The following is a 23,480-nucleotide window of genomic DNA, read 5'->3' on the forward strand; positions in this document are numbered from 1 at the left end:
AAAAATATTTGACCCCCTTATCAGGCAACTTTAAAGCAAAAAAATATTCTCTACAAATTCTATGTTAAGGGTGATTGTGCTGTAGCAGTGTGAAGGACTGAGTGATTCCCTATATATTTCCCATCTGCTGTTTCAATTAGTCACTCTATTTTTTTCAGTCACAGAATGCGACAGTTTTCCTGAACTCTCTTCCTGGAGTAAAAACTTTCATGTATAAACTTCTACTTCATAAAAACTGTTGCCAGAAATGTTTAAAAGAAAGTACAATCTTATTTCATGGTACAGTAAACTTTAGAACAGGGAACCACCCAAATAAAGAATTTGATTTATAATTTTTCTGTGTATGAGTTTACTTTTAATAAGAACTACTGCTTCTCTGTTTCAACATATTAAGCTGAACAAAAGTTGATTCTAGGTTGAATCCATCAGCCCAAACATCTCAACTTTTAGGATTTTCTGCTTCAAGAAAAGTCTTCTTTAGCAATCTTGCTAATCATGCACTAATGCCACTTAGAAAATAAATATTTATTTATTCAGTTAGGTGTAGCGGGGTGATACATCACTGAGGCATGGCTAGGGATGGGAAAGAAGCTTTGTGGTAGACGTTAGGTTTTGTAAAAGACAAAAACATGAAAATGCCTTGTAAGAACCTAAGAAACACTCTGCGTCATCAGTGCAACGTTGCATCTAGCCCAGAACTGTGAGAGTGGCAAAATGAGAGACTATTTAGGGAGAGCATATTAGCCTTGCCATTTACAGCAGTCTGTTCCACTCTGTATTAAAAGATGTCAGAAGATCCATTTGTATCCATTTACAGCCCTTTTGTTTTTGTGTTTGGCTGATCCATTGCCAAACCTTCTAATTAAAATTGTCTAGCTACATCACACTCTGTGGCAACAAATTTAGAAATGAATGTCATCTGTTAAAAGTTCTTTTATGTGTTTTAACCCCAGATCCCGCTGGGTTTTTAAGTGCCTTCTTGTTTCTTGTGAAAAGGCTTTGGTGGACAACAGCTCTGCTTTTTGTTTTGTACATGCTTTCATGATTTTCTTTCAAAGCTTCCTCTCTTTCTCTTATCCTTTTCTTTTACAAACTTGCTTTATCATAAGGCAGTAACTCTATCCCAGTGATCACTTTTATTGCTTTTCTGAATACCTTCTGAAATTCAAACATCTTCTAGACTGATACTTCCTCAAATAGGAGATAACTTCTCTCCAACTAATAAACTTTAAGTAATAAACAGCAACACCTCACTTCTTCCTTGAACTGTGCTTCTCTAGTGTACCATTTCAAGGCATGTTTTCCACATGACAGGTTAGTATTAACCAATTTTTGCTACAACACCGTAGCGCTAGTCTTTTTTTTTTTTGTTGTTCCTTTTTAGAATTCAGTATAGCTGTGAAACCATTTCCTAGTGGAAGGCTAAATTAACACATAGGGAAAAAATGACATTTGAGAAGTTTTTAAATATTCATACAAATTTTGACTTTTGAAAAACTTTGTCTCTACACTATATTTTTTCCTTTCATCTATAAAGTTGATTGATGCAAGGTGACATCCTAATGATTATTAAAGAAGATTTTTTGATATGGCCCAAATGTTTGCAGTCTTAAAGACTGTGCATATAGGCACAGGTAATTCAATTCAAATACAATTAGAAATATTACATTTATAAAGCATAGATAAAATGGGGCAAAGATTCCTTTTTCAGTAATGGACTCATAAAATAATCTATGTTGGAAGCGACTTCTTGAGGCCACACAGTCTAATCCTCACTGACAGCAAAGCCAGCTAGATCATGTTGTTTAGGGTACTATCCAGGCAAGATCTGACTGTCTTCAAGAACAGGGATTCCACAAGGTTTTTGGACAACTCATTCCAATGGTTAATCATCTTCTTAGCGCTTCTTTTTTTCTTAAAAAAACAAACGAACAAACAAAAAACAACAACATCTCATCAGAATTTTCCTGTGTTCCAACTTGTGTTCATTAATTCTTCCCCTGTCCTGATTTTCATCTCTAAGAGTCTTGCTCCTACCTTTCTACAAGGTAGTTGTAAACCCCATAAAATCTTCCCTTTGACTTTTATTCAGGCTGAGCAGGTTTAATTCCCTCAGACTCTGTTTGTTCTTCAGGTGTTTCAGGCCCCAACCATCTTCATGGCCCTTTGATAAACTTGTCCCATTATTCCACCATCCTTCTTTTACTGGAGAGTGCAAAACTTAGACGCAGTCCTTCAGATACAGTTTCACAAGTCATGAGTAGAAAAATAAACACCTCCAGTCTCGGTACTCTCTTCCCAATGCAGCCCAGAATGCTCCTTTGCTCCAAGAGCACATGGCTGACTCCTGTTCTACTTGATGAACAACAGGACTCTCAGGTGCTTTTCTGCAAAGTTGCTTTCCAGCAAGTTGGCCTCCAGCCTCTCTCTGCTGGTACATGGGATTATTCCTCCAAAGGTATAGGACATGCACTTTTGTTTATTGAACTCCATGAGATTCTTGTTGACCTGTTTATCCAGTGCCTCTGAATAGCATCCGTAACCTTGAGCACATCAACTACTGGCCCAGTTTAATATCTGTGAATTTCCTGAGAACAAAACCCACCCCATCATCCAGGTCACTAATGAAGACTTTAGATAGATTTTGACAGTATCAAATCCAGATGAATGCCAATAACAATTGCCAACTAGGCTTTGTACTACTGACCACGAATCATTTAACCGTGGTGTAGCAAGATATGATGTGGCTCAGTCTTCTGCCTCTACAGTGTATTTGGAAAGACCTTAGTGATTGATCTCTGTGATCGTTTGCAGTCTACTCATCTCCTTCATAGATGACAACATCATCCCCACCCCAGGAAAAAGAAAGCAGTATTCCCTGCAGATCAAAACCTGCATGGCATCATACTTCATTATACATGGCATCATACTTCACTTCATCAACATCATACTTCAGTAGTACTGTCTGTATCAAGACTGATTTGCCTGGGATATTTGCTTCAGCTGATGCTGATGACTACTGCTTAGCTGGTAGCTGTTCTGTTTTATGTCATCACAGACCTTATGACACATAATTATTATATGTCACTTGTCTTCTTTTATTTATAAACTCTTTTATAAATTCATAAATTGTTTTATTTATAAACCTTCTTGCTTTCTTCTTTCAAATCCAGTGCATGTATGCATAACTTCCTATTTTCTTAGACTAAATACCATCTAAATCATTTATTTTCATCCAGTATTTTGTACGTGATAATTCTTCAAAAAAAAAAAGTACCTAACAAATGTTCAAAATATTATTAGAAAATTTATATAGTCTAAGAATTCATATTTGTATTTCTTACATCATTTTAACAATGATTTTGTGCATATCGTAGAATCATAGAATCATAATATATCCTGAGTTGGAAGGGAGCTACAAGGCTTATTGAGTCCAGCTCCTTGTTCCACACAGGACCACCCCAAAATCAAACCATGTGTCTGAGAGTGTTGTCCAAATGCTTCTTGAACTCCAACAGGCTCAGTGCTGTGACCACTGCCCTGGGGAGCCTGTTCCAGTGCCCGAGCACCCTCTGGGTGCAGAACCTTTCCCTAACACCCAGCCTGACCCTCCCCTGTCCCAGCTCCATGCCGTTCCCTCGGGTCCTGTCGCTGTCCCCAGAGAGCAGAGCTCAGCGCCTGCCCCTCCGCTCCCCTCGTGAGGGAGCTGCAGGCCGCCATGAGGCCTCCCCTCAGCCTGCTCTGCTCGGGGCTGAACAACCAAGGTACTACAGGTAATCCTCCTATGTCGTGCCCTATACATCCTCCATCATCTTTGTAGTCATCCTTTGGGCACTCTCTAATAGTTTTATGTCCCTGTGCTGTGGTGCCCAAAATTGCACACGGTGCTCGAGGTGAGGTGCACCAGTTCAGAGCAGAGCAGGACAATCCTTTCCCTTGACTGGCTACCAATGCCTGATGAGCCCCCAGATATGGTTGGCCCTTTTGGCCGCCAGGGCACACTGTTGACTCAAATATCAAAGATCAAATGATCTCACTATTTCAGTCATGTAAAGCAGGCAGATGTTTTCATACTCATATTTCAGTTTGCACAAAGCAAAATACTCTGTGACAAAAAGAGGTGTGACATTAGGTTTATCCACCATGGAAAAAGAAATGAAATATAGTCACATGCTTTGTAATTTAAAAAGTAAAACTAAGCTAATACATCAACAAAAGAATTCAGTCTTAACAAATTAGCCATTGTAATAAATAAAAAATAAAATGACAAAACAGGTATTCTGCATCCTGAAAGTTTGTCAGGAGACTCAGATTTTAAAAGAGGTTGTATGTCTGTGCATGTATAATGCATCCATGCACATGCCTCTACGTTTACTAATACCTAAATGTATTTGTGTATATATTCAAGTTATTTTTATGTGCGTACACTGTGATTTAGTAGCAGTGTTGGCTGCTGTGAGTGGTATTTCTATGTTTTACATTTCAATATATTTCCATCTACTTATACAGTAAATGAAATGGCTTGTATATGTTTTTTAAATAACATATTTAAAATATACATAATTTTTATAGTGACATAATTTTAACCACTTCTTTTTTTTTTCTTCTTCTTCATTATAAGCAAATATCTCTGTCCAAATATGAGCTCAATCATTTTACTATTAAATTGCTAACTTGACACAATGGAACAAAGTTTAATTAAAATGTCCTAAAAATCTGAAAAAAAACACAGCTGAAAGAGCACTATCATTTTTTTTTTAGTTGCTATTTTCCAAACACATGATGACAATTTGACCCTCAATAAAGAAAGCAGAAAAAAAAAATCAACAAATAGTGATACTATACAAGTATAACATTTAAATTAGCTGGTTATATTAAAACACTACATTACAATATGTAGAAGCTGGCCTGTAGCATCAATCCAGCTTTATAGGGAAAAAAATCACACTGAAACATGTAAGTTCATACATTTATAGGATACTCTATATCTGATGGGAATTATCCAAGTCATATGAAGACAGGAAAGAGATTGATCTGATATTATTGAAGACTTCAGTTCAGTTATTAATTGTAACTCTCTTTGGCGCAGACAATCTTTATGACAGCTACCATATAAATTCTCCCCGTTTTTTTTCTTCAATAAGAAATTTCAAAAATTGTTTTTGCAAATAGAAAAGAAGGAAAAATTATTATACATTTATGGAAGGTAACAAGAAAATTAATTTTTGAAAAGATTGAGAAATGAAATATTTCTCAAACATTCTTCCATAAATACCACAGACATTCTAAGACTCTTCATTCACCAGTTTTGCAAGGCAGAACTTCTGGGATGCAAGCTATGTTTTGTAAAGAAATTCTGGTGACACTGGCCACGTAGCAATTGTTAAGTACACTTAAATAGTGCCTGCTCAGTCCTTCTCTCTTTTCAAGCCAAACAAATGACTATTTAGCTGTGGGCTTATGAAAAAACATATTTCTTTCAGGAATATCACAGAACATTTCTCATGTAAATATCACCTGATTTCTTACCTGGCAAACAGCTACAGTAAAATTCACCAATCAAATCCTGGCAATGGCCTCCATTTTTGCAGGGCTTGAAGGCACATTCATCAATATCCGTGGAACAGTTTTTGTCTGACAGAAAAGAAAATGAAACATTAAAACTATAAATCATGCTGGGTTGGGAAAGCAGAAAAGCTACTTCACAGTATAAGTGACAACTGCATAATTTAACTTTTCCAGGTTGGAAACACTATTTTATATTTGCCTGACAGCTTTAAAACTACAGCTATTCATAGATCATAGCTGATAGTTAACAAATTAAATATTTTAAAGAAATAAGTATGAACTAAATGTGCAAATATATTTTTGTGTATTCTAGCATTATATCTCAACACTGTAATTACTAGAACTATATACCATATTTAAAATACTTTTTAAGAGGTTTAATAACCTTGGTAACAATACGAAAAAAAATCTCAAAGTTACTTCCATACTTAGATTAAAAAGTACTTTTTAGATCCCAACAGAAAACAAATTCTTTCAGCTGTTGCTTTAGTTTTAGATATTTAATTGAGCTGAAATTCAAATTAATTCAAATCTGAAACAACAAAAAATGTAGCAGAAGCATGTATAGAAGACACGTAGAAGACAATATTAGAATACAATATAATACATGAAAACAACTCAGACACACTGAAGAAAATTCACAGTTCCTCATCTATCTGTTGTGCACTGCAATAATTTGTAGCAAGCTCTAACCTGCTATTAATTATACTGGGATCTTTCTGATCCAAAATTTAACCAAAATCAAGGAACAACTTTGGATATTAACAGCTCCAGTGATGGACAATGAAAATTGTAGCCATCACTGATGTGAGCGAGCAAAATAGTGGTTGCTATTCTACCCAGAAAGTGATGGAAAGATGTTACTCAAATTGGATATAAGAGATAGGTAATGTCTCCCAGGAATCTCAGTCTAAGGAACTACTGAAGCTTCCCCCACTGACTTGTACCATATACTACAAGCTATGTGAGAAAATTACAAATGAGTATGAAACTCTGGGAGTAGGAATTAAAGTAGGGTTTCTGCGTTTCATCTTGGATGACCAAAGCTCAGACAATGATAGATTCATTCTAAGAATAAATGCATGGCTGGCAGATGGTGCCACCTGACAGTTTTGTCTTCCTTAACCATATGATAATTTCTGAGCTAACAGGTAAAAATTGAATCTACATAAAAACCAAAATCAATGGGCTGGAGACAAATTGATGGGAAGATAGTGGAAGAAAAAAGCCAACCTTTTTCTACTGTTTCTCTAAAATACTTATTTAAAAACAGGAAGGAGGCAGAAGTGTATAACTTTTACAGTCTTGCTTGCTTGCTTGCTTTTTTTTTTTTTTTTTTAATAAATAATAGAACAAATAGAAGTATTAAGAACGTAGGACTTGGAATGGTGGGGAATTTAACAACCCAAACATCATTTTGGAAATGAATTATCCTTCAAAAATGCATAGATCTTTGAATGCTCTATTGGCAACCTTTTTATTCAGTAGTGGAGGTGGCAAGAACAACAGATACTTTCTGAGATTTGATTCTAAGCAAAAGAGAAGAGTAGTCTCTGAATATTAAGAACACAATATGAAGAACTTAGATGAGAGCAATGGACCCATGCAAAGGGAGAAGAGAGGGGATGAACAGCATAAAAACAATTCAGAAAAATCACTAGGAATGCAAAAAATTGGTGATGCGAAACCTGCTGAGAGGCTGAACTAAAATAAAAAGATAAGTAAGAAAGCTTCTGCAAGATTACCAGGATGAACTACATTTCTGTGGGAGAAAGAGCCTGGGTATTAGGAGACCAGGTTAGCAGGTCATTGTTTTCAAAGGATGAAAATTTCACAACTAACAGAAAATAGGTCAGGTTAAGATAAGCTAAGCTGAGCTAAGGATAACCTTAAAAGTACAGTATAAATATGTTGGCATAGAATTATAACAGCAAAGACAGAATAAGATGTAACTATCATGGATATGCAGGATAGCAAGAAATCATACTGTAAGTACTTCAGTTTTAAAGATGAAGGGAAGGTAAGGTTTATGGAGAAGGATAATTCAATGGAGAAGGATAGCTACTGATAATGGCAATCATGCCAAATTATTTAATGCTTCTTTTGCTTCAATCATTATAAAAAAGGTCAGCTCCAAGCAGATTGTTATCATAATTGATATCTATGGTTAAAGGGCGAGACTTCAGTGCTGAATAGAGTAGACAGGCAGAGAATGTTCAGAGTAGTTGGATGTTCAGACAAGTTGGCCTGATGAACTTCACCCTTGGGTACTTTGAGAGCTGGCTGATAAAAACTTAGTGGTTTTCTTTGTGAGCTTGTGGAAGACAGGTAAAGTACCTGAAGACTCAGTAATGTCAGCCTTTAAAAAGGAAGAAAAGATGGAGCAGTGAAATTATAGATCCATTTGTGTAATTTCAGTTCCTGGAGAAAACATGGGAAAAACTTATTAAACTGATTACTTGTAAGAACCTAATTAAAACAAACAAACAAACAAAACTAAATTATCAAAAATGAACCCTATGTAAGCAAAGCAATTCCCTTCTAAGCCAGAACTACCATCCTTGTGGGTTTAAAAATACATATATATATTAATAAAAACCAGCCTATTTAATATTTCACATTTCAGTAAGTTTCTGCTGCTACACTGCTATCTCACATGACATCCTGGCATCAGAAAAAGGTACTTTGGAGGACAGGATTAGAAGTCTTCATAAATTTTGACAAATTGGAGATAAAGTTTGAAATAACAAATTTTATCCATTAAGAACAAGTGGAAGATATCACAATACATGAGATCATAAGTAGGAACAAAAAATAGAATTTTGTTTCAAATCAACTGAGATATAGAGAAAGGAACATAACCAGTTAGATGCATAAAATAATCCTTCCATTCTTATCTAGCTGACATAAAGCTGCATTTGAAGTGCTTTGCACTGTGCAGTGAGCTGCATTCAAGAAAAATGATATAGAATCACAGAATATCCCAAGTTGGAAGGGACCCACAAGAATCATCGAGTCCAACTCCTAGCTCCACAGAAGACTACTGAAAGATTAAATCACGTCTGAACGTGTTGTCCAAATACTTCTTGAACTCCATCAGTCTTAGTGTCATGAACTCTTCTCTGCTGAGAAAATGAAGACAGTTCAGAGCTGCATTACAAAAATGACAAGGAACTAAAAAGTGTGACCTCTTAGGGTAAAAAAAAATAAACAATGAATGGATTTGTAAAGCCTAGCTAAGGAAGATTTGAATAGAAATATGATGACAATCATCAAATAAGAAAAGGTTTTCACAAATTTTTTTAGTTCTCCATCTCCATAGCCAACAGGATAAGAAGTAATGCATTTAAGCTGCTGTGAGAGAAAGTCAGATTAAACGTTAAGGAACTCCTTCTAATCGTTACTATAACAACACACTGAACAGATTGCCTAAGGAAAATAAGGAATGTCCTTGGATATCTTTGAGATAAGGTGAGATATACATGTCAGGAATCACGCAGTATAGTAGTGTTTGTTTTCTGCTGGGATGAGGCTGGAATAGACAATATTTAGTGTTTTCTTCTAGTGCTAAGATTATGTAATTGACACCTGCACTATTTATAACGCTGAAGAAGATCCAAGGGCTTTTATGTTTGTGTCATGAATTGTGTTGTCTTGAAATTCGCTGTGCCTCGTGGTAGTGTAAAGTAGAAGAAGTATTCCAAATCTGTGCTCATGTAAGGAAGGACCAAGAGACATCCATTTCAAAAGTCTTGGAAATTTAAAGTAGAATCGGAAAGGTCTTAAGTTGTTTGGTATGTGATAACAGAGCTCCCACTTTGGAGCCTTGTGCTTCTATCCAGATTGTATCTCCACTCTGTCTCTCCATCAACAACCATTTCTGTAGTAGTCAGGTAAGACAGAGGTGAGTCCAGGCATACAGTAGCCAAGAGAAGCAAAGGACACACAGCTCATAACAAAAATATCAGCACTAGCAAGGGGAAGGAAACACATTCCTCATGCAGACCACAAATGTACGTAGTTGCAAATACATATGGATAGATAGAAAATCCTACTATTATGAAGGGAGCGGTACAGCTTTTGACCCTCTCAGCCTATACTCACCCAGTACTGCATTTCCACTCTCACTTCCTTGCCTGTATACCTCTGCTACATGAGACCACTCATATGCACTAATCGAAATGTTGTGATAATTTTTTTTTACTTAAACAGTACATTTTTTTAGTGTACTGCAGGTTAGTTTTCACTGCTGCCAAGTAAGCAAAAAGATATGTAGCTACTAAAGATATAGCTACTAAACTATAGCTGAACTATATTTAATGAAAAAGCAAAGGTGATCTGGAAAGGACTGCTGATGATTACTTAAGCATATGAGCTCTATTGCAATGCTGTGACAAAAAATAGTAATTCTTAGATGTATTAACAAAAAAAAAAAAAAAAGGACTATTTATGTGTAAGGGTAATTTTACCTCTGCATAAAGCATTGCCTACAAAGTTCCATACAGTCCTAAGCCTTGTATATTTGAAAATATGCAGGAAAAGCTACACGGTTTATTCAACCACTGAAAAAATTATGCTGTCGGCAAAAGCTTAAAGACCTCCATCTGCTTCATTTAGAATAAACAAAAACAAGAAGTGACTTGATTATAGTGTATAAGTGTTTCTACAAAGAGAAAATACTTGGGTAGTAAGAGGTTTTTTCATTTTGTGTAGCAAAGGTAATGACACACAATAACTCAAAGTTGAAGACAAAAATATAAACAAAATACTTAATATAAACGTCTACATCTGATGGTGATTACTATTAGAAAAAAAAAAAGCCAGTCATATTCTGGCTTCTCTTCATGCATTCAAGTCAGGATTGAATGCTTTTGGATTCAATGTGTGCTTTAATCAAAACTAAGTAATTAGATCCAGTACAAGGTGGTTAATGGGCAACATTAACTGCCTTCTGGTATACAGACCTAACGTAGAGCATGCAACCAGCAATCTACGGGTTGTTAGAAGGCTTCCAGAATAAATTTACTCATCCTATAGCCTTCTGTGACTGGTTACATTTTCTAGGAAAAATTCAAGAGAATTCTGCAAGTCAGATATATTTCTGTGGCACCAATAGCCCACCTCAAGAGAGCTGATCCCTGTAGCATCCTTGTCATCATCTGAAATATATACGTCCTGTCCTTGGGCAGCATACATGCTCTGGAGGTGCCTAGAAAAACTGTCTGTCAGGTGCTGCTCTATTGTTACCAGAGCAAGTAACCTATGCATTTATGTTTCTTGTCTGAATGCAAAATTGCCAAGGAAGAAGACTTCTGATAAAAGTTATAAAAACAGCTTTAAAAACATCACTGCATTTAACACTTTTCCCCTTCTACCCCAGGCACTCCTTAGATCTGGGTAAGCAGCAGTCTCTGGCCACCCACCATTCAAGTGAAGTGAGTCTGACTATTGGGTAACGTCCCCATCGTCACCACTGCATCCCTGTAGCCCAGTACATGTGGAATTGTCATTGCTAGCATCAGGCCACAGGTTTTGCATCAAACTAACAACAGAGGCCTCAGGGTTGAGGCCTCTAATGGCTAAGTAGATCTTCCCTCATTTGTTTTAGTTTTCCTTAGTTTTGTACAATTGCATGTTGTTATAATTAATAAGTCGTAGACAGGAATAACAAGAATTCTGTAGAACTCTATAGAATGAACTAATTATGACCCTAAGGCTGCATCTTGAAGGAGTACAGGAGAGAGAGCACAGGCCTTGGAAGTTGTGTATGTAGGATGATACTGGAGACTCCAAGGCTATTAATAGGTCCCCTGTAGTCAATTACTGATAGTGATATTGGGCAAACACAGTTCTAGGGGTAACAAAAGGGACAAAGGACAAATGCTTAACATATGTAAAGTGCTTCAAATATAGCAAAATCAGAAGTTATAGGAAGCTGCAGACCTGAGTAAGAGGAAGGTGTAAAAAAAAAAAAAAAAAAGAAATAAAATCACAACAAAGACTGAAGAGTGAAGAAAAAAGTCAACTGTGTCACTGAAGATGGCATAACATATGGTTACTACTTAGTGTGGTCTCTCTAAAACTGATAGTGTCAGACCAGTTCTAGTATGGTGCTACCAAAGAATGGGGTGCCCAAAGGTGAATTGTTGTTAAATACACAGACAGATATCATACTATCATTTAGTATCAAAACCTGCGGTACAATGTTAGCTGGTATTGTTAAGATGGTGTTGAATAACAGACTTCATCCAAGATCAGTGTTTTGTGGGCTTGTTGTAGTTTTCGGAAAAGGATCTGTCTGCTACAAAACAAAACAAAATAAAACAAACCAAAACCTAGAAGAAACTGTTCTTTTGTAAGACGGCCCTTCCATTTTCCAAACTCAATAACAGAATATTTGGGAGGAATGGAAAATGTGCATTGCACAAACTGTCAGGAGACTGATTTTGTCATACCAGAATTCACTCACTAATTATTCTTGTCATAACATAAAATTTGGTCCTAACAGGTTAACTGAGCCAGTTATAATAAAAACCTTGATGCAGTAGGAGATTCTGTCTTGATATCCATGTTATTTTTACACGTGCAGTCAGATGCAGGTAAAAATAAAAATGGTGTTCACTGTACTGGCATGTTTATGTTCATTCTATGGTGTCACAGATGACTTGGATGAAGGCATAAAGCACCTCCTCAGCAAGTTCACTGATGGTACAGAACTGGGAGGAGTGGCTGATACCCCAGAGGGCTGTGCTGCCATTCAGAGAGACCTGGACAGGCTGGAGCATTGGGTGGTGAGGGACCTCATGGAGTTCAGCAAAGGTGAGTAGAGGGTCCTGCACCTGGGAAAGAATAAACCCATACACCAGTACAGGGTGGGGTCTGACCTGCTAGAAAGCAGCTCTGTAGAGAAGGCACTGGGGGTCCTGGTGGACAGCAAGTTGACCATGAGCCAGCAATGTGTCCAAGAAGGCCAGTGGTATCCTGCAGTGCATTAGGAAGAGCATTGCCTCTGGTGATCTTCCCATTCTACTCCACCTGGAGTCCTGAGTCCAGTTTTGGGCTCCACCATGCAAGGGAGACATGGAGCTCCTGGAGTGAGTTAAGGGCTACTAAAATGATTAAGGCAGTGGAGCATCACTCACATGAGGAAAAGCTGAGGGAGCTGGGCCTGTTCAGCCTGGAGAAGAGAAGGCTCAGAGGGGATCTGATCAATGTATATAAGCTTCTGAAGGGAGGGTGTCAAGAGGATGGGGGTCAGACTTTTCTCGGTAGTGCCCAGCAGTAGGACAAGAGGCAATGGGCACAAAGTGAAACATGGGAAGTTCTGCCTCAACAAGAGCAAAAACATCTTTACTGCATGGGTGCCTGAGCACTGGCACAGGTTGCTCAGAGAGGTTGTGGAGTTTCCTTCCCTGGAGATATTCAAAAGCTGTCTGTACACAATCCTGGGTAATAAGCTCTAGGGGGCCCTGCCTGAGCAGGGGGGTTGGACCAGATGATCTCCAGAGGTCCCTTCCAACCTCAACCATTCTGTTATTCTGTGATTCTGTGACCTTAACTGTTTATAATATAAATACATTTAGAGACGGAGAAAGAGAGAGAGAGAGAGAGAGAGAGAGAGAGAGAAGAGAAATGGTTTATAGAAAAAGTAGGGACTTAATGAAAATCTGGATAGTTTCCTACAGTAACTCAGGAAGACAAAGAATTTTAATAATCTTTTTCAGTCTTGCGCTTGTGCTTTAATCACAATACGAGCTTTTCTAGACATGATGGCTTTCCATTTTTGAATTGATAAGGGCCTCCCAGCAACCTACAATCTTTTTATTTTTTTAATCTATTGAAAAATAAACCTCTTCATTTTAAATTATGTTCCAATTTATCTAAATTAATTAAATACACAGCCATTCCCCAAAAGATATTAATTTCTGTTCTAAATAGTTTATATTATACATGACAATTGGCATCACCATTGAAAAAAATCAAGGGGATATAAATAAATAAAATAAAGGGAATAAACTGAAATACAAAAATAATCTCATAACACCTCAAGTAGAGCAATGATAAAGTAAATCCTACATAAACTAATTAAATTTTTGATTGAAGAATTAACTTATCTTTTTTTCAGATGGTTCTGACTGTTATTATTCACCCTCTAATTTAAACAACTCATGCTTAGTATTTGCAGATGAGAAACTATTGGAAAAATGTGCCATATGATTTCTCATAAAAATAGACTTTGCTTATTTTTTAGATGACTGGAAAAAAACATTGCTACTGAACTATAATTGATTTGTTTTTCTTTCATGCAATTCAATAGTTTCTTTAATGTATTAGGCTATCAAAATTTTTATGTAATGTAATTTGCAGCATGATGAAACTTAAACAGACTTTTGTGCACTTGACTAATCTTTTTTTCCACTCAGTGTTCTAAGCTGAATTCCTTTGAGGGGAAGCAGGTATGCTTATACATTAGACACGACGATAAACATTCTCTAATAACCAAAGAAATACATATTGAATACTGCTCCACATATGCACAAATATTGTTTGTTTTCCAGAATGTCAGGTTTGCGCACACAACTGTAGGAAGCCTGCCCTAGGTGACCCGCCTTCTGGAGTGTTTCTCAAAGCCAGCAGCCCAGCAGCACAGTCCCATCCTAGCAGCCTGCTCTGAGATAGAGCTCTGATGGCCAGGAGCCAGGGAAATCATCTTGTCCCTGTTCGGTCTTCCGTCTCCAGGTTTTAGTTTGGTTTGAAAAACATCAGTGCTCAGTCTAGAAATCAGATATAGGTACTTTGTTTTTATTAGGAGTCATTAGGAGACATCAGAGAAAAGGATACCTGGCTTTTGGTCTGCTTCTGTAAGGGCTAGGGATGTGGAACGATAATCTGATGCATGAGATGCATGTGAGGCTATCCGTGACTCTAAAGATGGGTGAGCACCAAAAGATTTCTTATGCCAGTTCATTCCTTTGAATCATTGAGGGCAGGACTGGAGATTAGCATGGAATGAATGATGGAGGGACTCAATGATTTTAAACTGTACAGTGCTACTGACATTAACTGAAAACATCTAGATCATCCTGCCTGAAAAAACTGCCTGAAATAGGACAGCTTTTGCAGACTCATTGAAAACAAGCCTTAGAAAACCTCAGAAATTGAATACACAGGAAAAGATTTTTTAAAGCACAAAAGAGGTGTCTCTCTTTGCCTTGCATTGGAGTGAGTTGAGTTAGAAGACACCACACTGCCTTTTATAATCTTGATTTATAAATGTTCAGTGTTGCAGCAATCACTTGTTCAGCCACAGTAGCCACCACAGGATTCTTCATACTCATAGTATGAGACATACCAGAGGGAAATATATAGATTTGATCTTCAGAAGGCTTGGAAATGTATTTATTCTGCTTTGCAAAGCTTAGAGACTTATTTAAATCAACATTCAGCTGATGGTAGATTTAGACTGTTGGTTAGTACTGTTTCAAGGTAATGACAAACATGAACAAGAGAGATGCAAAACCTCAAATAAGGATCACGTTACCCATAGAGCATTCATATGGACCATGATATAAGTGAGGAAGTCAGAGTCTCATGAATATAAATTAGAATAAACTTCAGTGCTAAGTGCTAATGGGACCTGGCAGAACCATGACAATTACTTTTAACTATGCTATGACTGGTGGATATATGTGATGAATAAAATAAATCACATTTGTGAATCATAAATATTAGTACTAATCCACAGCCAGCTAATTTGTATCACCTATTTCTATGATTACCTCTGAGAGCAAGCATGGTGTTCTCGTCAGCAGCTTGGAGCTTATATAAGCCTTTTGCTTTCCTGAATTTCTCTTCCCAATATTAAAAAAAATAAATAAAAAAAAAATCCATCCCCATTCCAAATTATTCCTACGTCCAGAAAGCATACATGACAAAACCTAACAAAATTAGGACCACAGCAGGTCCCCTTCATTTCTAGCTAGTTGTGCTTTGATTTTAGTAAGTTAACAGTAATGCATGCCATTCACCTGAACAGGCTTGCTCTATTTCTGAGCCTTTCTACTCATCTGGTTAAATTAATTGGTTGATAAGACAGCGAAATGACTCAAGAGAAGTGAAAAACACTTTGGAATCATTTTATTTCTCCCCAGTGGAGACAGGCATAGGTTTGATCTATAAAATTTCCCTGAGGGGGAAAAAAATAAAAAAATAAAAGGATGTGGTTTCATTTTTGAGGAAACTGTGCTGAAGTCTACATGGAGCCCAGCACTGCTGTTTCAGTTATAAACCAGCGGGGACCTGCTGGGGCCCTGGAGGAGAAAGGCGTGAGGCTGAAGGCACCACCATCAGGCCCATCTTAGCCATATGGCCAATGAAAGCAAAATCCCTTGGAGATGTGTCCTTCCACACACTACTACTGCTCCTGTAGGTCCCATCCATGCCTTTACACCAAGCAGGCCCAGCCTGGGAAGGGCCAGCGATGCTGGGCACGAGGAGGCAGGCCAGCTGTGAGGCAGCAGGGCTGTCCTCTTGGGGCCTCAGCTTCCCCCCACACCAGCTGCAGCAGCAACCCTCAGGGCTGGTTTTAGATGAGACTCCCATTTAATTGACCCTGTGCACTTCTCCTACACAGAGAACCTTCATGTTGCTTTTGAGAGAATGGGATGAATGTTACCCAGATAGGCAGAGGTTTGCCAGATTTACAGCACAGGGTTCTGCATCTGGATAGAATATGCGAACAGACATGGATTAACAGACATGGACTGTCTTTACCTGTCTCGACCGCTAGAGGTGCTTGAAAACCCTCTACTTGATAAAACCCAACAAAACATTGTGAGGGAAGGAAATGGCACTGCCACCATCTGTCCATTTGTCCAATGGTTCTTTAGTATGGGATAATTGCAGTAATCCTGTGTATGCTGACTCCCACAAGAGGGCATTTGAAAGCAAGGTTTGATTTAATAGAGAAGGAAAGGCTTTTCCTTGTCTTCCTCAGAAAGGACACTGAAAGGATGAACATAACAAAGAAGATGGGTAGATAATAGCAGGATTTCTGGTATAACAATTTTGACTCTCCTGCTAATGATGCTTTTCTGTATCTGTTATATAATATGGATTTCTACATTGCTTAAATATTAACTAGATGAACAATAAATTCCTGTATGTACAGTGTTTCCTTTTGCTTCTAAACTTGAGTATACCACTGCCATTATGGCAATATCTACCAGGGACATTTACATCAGTCCTAGAACTTGGAAGTACATGGGACATAAAGGGCACCATAAGTAAACAGTGGCAATTCAGAAAGCTGCAAGATACTGAAATCTGTAAATCTTGCATTAAATAAGCATATTGGTGGACAATATACTGATTTACTACTGTTTGTTTTTCGTAGAAGATATAAGCTCAAATATTCAGTATTTGGCATCAAAGACCATTTCTAGGGAGGATGAAGCAGTTGTCAGAAGGCATGGAGAGGTCTGTTTTAATGACATCCACAACAGTTGATTGTGCATTTATTGCACAAATAGCATAAAGCACAGATGAAAATACTCAGTGTAATCAGGAGGGCCCTTATACCCACTTCCAGTTCCAACCAGTGCACTGGCTGATTTGTTTTCTCGTTGGAGCTGTCCTGTCTCACAAAAAGAAAAAAAAAAAAAAGCCAGTATAATAAGCAGAAAACAGATCTTTTCATAATGTACTATTGATAGCCTTCAAAGTATCCATTAAAATATGCCTATCATCCACTGGTAACTGTTTTTATCATTGACAGAGCATGTTTCCTTTTTGTCTTGTAATGAACAGATTAGCAAACTGCTTGCATCAGTATGAATCTAGGATTAAGTGTGCCTCCTATGGAGAACATACCTTGTTCCAGGTTTTCATGACACGCAAAATTCTCCTTGTAATTCTGGTTCTGTAATATGAACTCCCTGATATCCCAAAGTACTGTAGCTGTATTTTCAAAAGAATAGCTTTTCCTGCAGTCCCTAGTTAAAACTGACTGTTTGGAAACTACTATAAAAAAATTACATGTTTTCTGTTTTGATCCTTGCAATATAGCAGTGAGAGTTTGCTGTTGTTGTTTGTTTTGTTTATTTTTTTTCAATTTGTTCTTTTAAAAGTATCATATTAAAAATGCTCCCATTTACATGAACAAATACTTTGTGGTCACCTCCTTTATTTTTATGATTGATATAACATAGGCATACACTATACAAACTCATAAGAACAAAACCAGTTATCAAAGAAAAAAAGGAAAATATGATCTGGTAGGAAATAGAGCACATTTCAGTTTTGTAATGCAGAATAATATTAAAATATGTTGGCATGAATCAAGCAAAATTGTAAACATCTGTGGGAACTGCAACTATTATCACTTTCACAGATTCTACATTTCTGTGTATCATCTTACATTCCTTATGTCCCGTCTGCCTATTGTTAACCATTGATAAAATACATGACTTTCTCCTAAACTGGATGTCATTGGTGTTACTATCAACCTCAAATGCTTTATTTACTTATAACTTAAATTTGTCTCCTCATCCATCACCACTTGACTCATTCCTTTAACCTTCCATCTCTCCATAATTGTTTTTTTTTTCTTTTCTGTTACCACAGATTTTGAACACCCTGTACACACACATTTTGCTTTTTATAGAACACCCACTGACTTCGTAGGATTGCTGAAAGTGCCCAGAAAATGATGATTTTTTTTGCTGCCACAGCTCATCTTGTTACCACTCATTCCATACTAATGCCATTCCATTTGCTTCCCTGAAATCAGCAGCTGAAAGTCAGTGTGTTCCAGTCCCTGACATCACAGCCTATTAGTTGTTAAGATAGCATATTTTCTGAGACAGTTTTATTGATTTCCCCATGATCCTGTTAGCTGCTTCTGGCAGCAAGTAGGTTCATGAAGACTGCTCCTGATGCAAGAGCTATTTTCTTAAGCCTGTTGTACACACAAATAATTGTGCAATTTCCAACCTAATTATCATAAGGATCTGATGGCATCTTTCTTGAAGAGAACAAAGTGTACTCTTGCTAAAATTATTTTTTTTTTTTCCATCTGAACCACAAAAAAATTATGGCTGTGATATGATCTTCTGAAGACAAATACCACCAGCTATAGCTATTGTTGCTTGCCTAGGAAAAGATGAAATAATGTTTTTCATGGGCTATGTATTTTCTGAACACTTTTTATCTAGACAAAATATAGTTCTGCTTTCCATCAATTAGTCTAAAAGCATACACACTGTTTTCAGTTTTTATCATTTTAGTAAGGAAGCTAAAGCAGATTATCGATAGCATGGAAGACTAAGTCGAATTTATTTTTATTAATGCTAAAATACTGAACAAAATGCAATCACAAAGAGTTTATTTTATTTTTTTTAATTTCAGAAAAGTAAATAAACATTTAACTATTTAATGCCTTATCCAGAGTACAATATATCTTACCAGTGAATCCTGGAGGACAAACACAACTGTAGTCTGCAATCAGGTCCAAACAAGTTGAATTGTTTTTACAGAAGCCATAAGTGCACTCATCAATGTTCGTTTCACACTTAAGACCTTCAAATCCTTGGAAAAAACAAACAAACAAACAAACAAAAACAAGTGCTATGCATTATTCAGCTACATGTGTGCCTTCTCTGGGTATTTTTTTTTTTCTAAAGAATAGATTAGTTTCAATTTACTCTTGCAATACAATTATCTTGAACTCTTTTTGAAAGATCTTCCTAAAAGCTTTTCCTGTGCTATCAATAATAAAAAAATAATTTGACCATCAAACGTACTTTAAAAAGAGCTAATAATTGAAAGAAAAAATTTTAGGATTCAGTATTTTCATCAATCTAGTTGAACTTTATGTTCAGCAGAAACTAAAGAACTGGTATATCTTCTGCCATTTTGAGAACGTTACAGATGTGCTGGGATTTGGGCATCTGATTATAGTTTTAATAATCAACTCTCAAATAGTCACTTCTCCACTTATTCTCTATTTGTTTCTCATGTAATAGTGACTTTTAGCAAACTAAGAAGTCCAAACATTTTTTTTTTTTTTTATACTTGAAATTGCAGGAGAATCTCCCCTCCAATATCTGACATTTTATGCGCTTGTAAATGTATTCTAATTCCTGGTCATGCTACGAAATGACTGTCATTAGTGCTGTCACAGGCCATGGCTGCAGAAAGACCATGACTAATGCTAAACCATCAGCACCCTCAGTGCAAGCCATATTCTCATAATTTCTCAAACTGACCATGGAACCAATTTCCACTGATCCCTAAGTCATAAAACTTTAGAATTACCCTGAGTTCATCAATAATGTATATAGTAACAGCTCTCATTTGCAATCGGAGTTTAATCAGACCCATGTCTCACAGGTAACAAGTAAGCCACAAAATTATCAATGTGGATGCCAAGAATTATTTTTCTGTAAGCTGATCAGGCAGAGTAAACAGCAGAATGATCTTTTCCAAGCTCAGTTTTCAACTGCTTTCCAATATCTGTTTTGGCTTCTAATTTAAACTAACTAATGATGGAGGCTGTACTTAAATGAACAATTTGTAGCAATTTCATATTTTGTGATGAGTTTCTAAAGTTATCATCAGCACTAGAATGCTTGTGTTAGTATATAAATAACTGAAATATTGTAAACTATGAAATCAATTCACCATCAGTCCAAACATACAAAACAGCACTGTTTGAGATTAAACTCAACAAGTATAAGAAATTTTAAAATGCAGAAACAAAGTATCAGTTTATAAAACACAAGCTTGACTCTTTTTTAACTAAAATTACAATTATAAAAATACAAATATTCAGAAGAAACACATTTTTTAAAAGTATTGCAGAAAGACAATGTAATATTAAATGTTTTAAAGCTTTTTATTTTTTCCTTGAACTACTTTTTTTCTTGAAACCACTCATTTGTTCATACACTTTTCATACACTGGGCAATATGCATTTTTACAGAAACTGACCAAAGTTTTGAAAAACACATTCTTTTTGTCTGTGAAAATTTTAATACATTTTCATACTGAAGAATTGCTACAAAATCATGATTTTGGCCATTATAGTTTGCTTCTTATGTTCAGTCACAAAACTGCAAATTAGTACATCAGGATAAAATATTTGTAAGCTTATTCATACAATTTTCTGTGAATTTCACGTGCTACACATTTATGTTTTTCTTCACTTATTCAGGTTTTGCTAAAATCATGAGGTTTTGCGTGATAAATGTAACACATATCTGCCTCCATTCATTTTGAGTGTGCTTGTTTTATTGGGCGCCTTGATGGACAAAAATGCAAATGAGACTTCATTAAAGAAAAACTTATTTTCAGAGACAGAAAATTAAAAAAAATGTTTTTTAGATTGTCAAGAATATATTTTGCAAACTGAAGGCAATTTTAAAAATTGTCAGAGAGAATAAAAATAAATTATTTTGAACAACTTACCTTCAGGGCAAAAACAATCATATCTGTTGACATCATTCTGACAGACAGCACCATTCAAGCAAGGAGACGAATCACATTCATTCATTTCTATTTCACAGTACTGGCCTGAAAAACCTGCAAAGGAAACAAGGCAATCTTTGATTTTCTTCATCTTTATGTGTGGTATAAACATGAAACTTTCATTCCAAATGTTTTTCTGTAATTAAAACCAAGAATTGTTAGAATCTATATTTCATTGAAAGAGGAACCTGAAAGGGAGAACTTCTGTATTTTATCGACAAAGAATTAAATTTCTCTCACTTCATATCCAATATTGCAAATACATGTCTTTATTCCTGATATAAAACAATAAATAAAATAGGAAGTACTTCCAGAAAGTAGGAAGACATTAATAGCATTATGCAAACAATATGCATGTTTTCATGTGTTTTGCTTGTATTAGAGTCACTTTGATGTTTTTATGATACCTTTTGTGAGTTTTGACATGTTAATGTAAGAGACAGTATATCAATTATTTTATTGTCTAGTTCTTTCAGCTGTGGAGAGGAGAAGTAAAATATACAGTGTACGAATACTTTGAAGCATACCAAACAGCTGCCGTATGAGTCAGATCTTCAGTACGTGTGAATTGTATAACTTAATTACAATAGGTGAGGATGCTGTCTGCATATCTTGCGAAAATAAGGAAAGTAGGCATCACAGAAACAAAAGAAAAAGGCAACTTAGCCTCCTTGTTCCTTCAGTACACTGTACTAGGGGTAGGTAGACAGGCATTGGCAGTGGGGCGGCCTCTGTGAGGAGAGGCCGGGGCTGCCCGGTGCCGGTGCCAGCCCCAGCTGGTTCCAGCCAGCTCCAATGGCCCCACCGCAGGGCACGGCTGGGCCCATCCGTCAAGATAGCGGTGCCTCTGGGAAAGTTTATTTTAAAAAAGGGAAGAAAATGCCAGACAGGCATTTCTTGAGGAAGGGGACTAAAATGAGTGAAGAACAGCCTTGTGAGCACTAAGAGATTGGAGGGTGGAGACGTTCCAGGTGCTGGAGCAGAGATTCTCCTGCTGCCTGTGGAGAGCAGGTAGATGTGTCTGGAAGGAACCCATGTGTCTGGAAGGAAGCCCATGAAACACCCACACTGGAGCAGGTTTATCTTGAAGGACTGCAGCCCACTGAAGGACTCCACTGGAGCACAGAAAACCGTGAGGAAGAAGGAATGAACTGACCACAACCTCACTCCCCATCCTGCTGCACTGATCAGGGTTGGGTGAGAAGGTAGGGGAGTTGGGAATGAAGGAGTGAAGCTGAGCCTGGGAAAAGTGTGTGGAAGGTGTTTTATTTTGTCTTTGTTTCTCACTATGCCGTCATATTTTAATTGGCAATAAATTAAACTGATTTTCCCCAAGTTGAGACTGATTTGCCTGTCATGGTAGGTGATAAATGATCTCCCTGTCTTCATCTGAACCCATGAGCTTTTTCTGCACATTTTCTCCTCCAGTCCTGCCAAGGAGAGAGAGCGGCTGGGTGGGCGTCTGGCAGCCAGCCAATGTCAACCTACCAAACATATATAGCTTTGTGCCATATTAATTCCAAATATTGCTACTAATCTTTGCACAATTGTCAGCACATTCCATTGAAGTGCACCATTCAAGCAAGTTGCCACTCTTCTTCTAATCATTATTTTTAAGGCATTACATAAACAATGGATGGAAAGTAGATACTATTCTGTGCACACCTCTGATGTTGAATATATTCGTATTGAGTTCTTCAGCTAATTTTTAATGTATAACTGATAACGACCTACTTACTACAAGCAAGGCATGTCCTAATTTAACTAAAGTAACAAAAGAAATCATGTGTTCATTGTTACTAGAAAAAAATAATTCCATATATAAAATGAAAGTGTTTGTGCTGATTTTTTTTATCTTTCTGTTGTTGTTTTTTGTTGTTTTGTTTTGTTTTTATGTACCTTACAGTAATTATTTGAATGGAGAAAAAGCATTCTATTTTATATTAAGTTCTCAGGACATGACTTGTGACAGATGTATAGTGAAGACATGGCACACCATTAAACATGTATATTTATCTAAAGCAAAAAAAATCCCAATTTGTATATTTTCTCTAAAAGTGATCTTTAAAACTAGCAGATAAAAATTAATAAATTAAAACTATAGCATATATTGGGAAAACCAATTGGTTTTACATCTTTCTTTCCTATTATTGTGACAATTTTAAAGTTCCCTAAAATGTCATCTCATTTGGAAAACAAATTCAAAAGCCTTCAGAACCATGATAACATGTCAATCTATGATGCATTTGTGAATACCAGAGAAAATAATTTGCATAAAGTTGATGGTTGTGTCAGCAAAATAGCAACAAATACAGGTAAATAGTGGAGTGCCCCAGTGCAATCAGTGTATCTGTCAATTCTTTTCCCTGTTCCTTGCAGAATTT

General features: G+C 36.7%; 1 protein-coding gene across 1 annotated transcript in view; it reads right to left on the bottom strand.

Moving 5' to 3' along the window:
* EYS (eyes shut homolog) overlaps positions 1 to 23,480 on the bottom strand; it is an 855,622-nt gene that overhangs the window by 603,380 nt on the left and 228,762 nt on the right. The window contains exons 12-14 of the mRNA XM_083831800.1: positions 21,037 to 21,150; positions 19,033 to 19,155; positions 5,530 to 5,634 (exon numbers count right to left, since the gene is read on the bottom strand). Of these exons, the coding sequence (XP_083687926.1) occupies positions 5,530 to 5,634; positions 19,033 to 19,155; positions 21,037 to 21,150 (342 nt within the window). The remainder of the gene's footprint in view (positions 1 to 5,529; positions 5,635 to 19,032; positions 19,156 to 21,036; positions 21,151 to 23,480) is intronic.

The sequence above is a fragment of the Anser anser genome (assembly GCF_964211835.1).
Source record: "Anser anser genome assembly, chromosome: 3".
NCBI lineage: Eukaryota > Metazoa > Chordata > Aves > Anseriformes > Anatidae > Anser > Anser anser.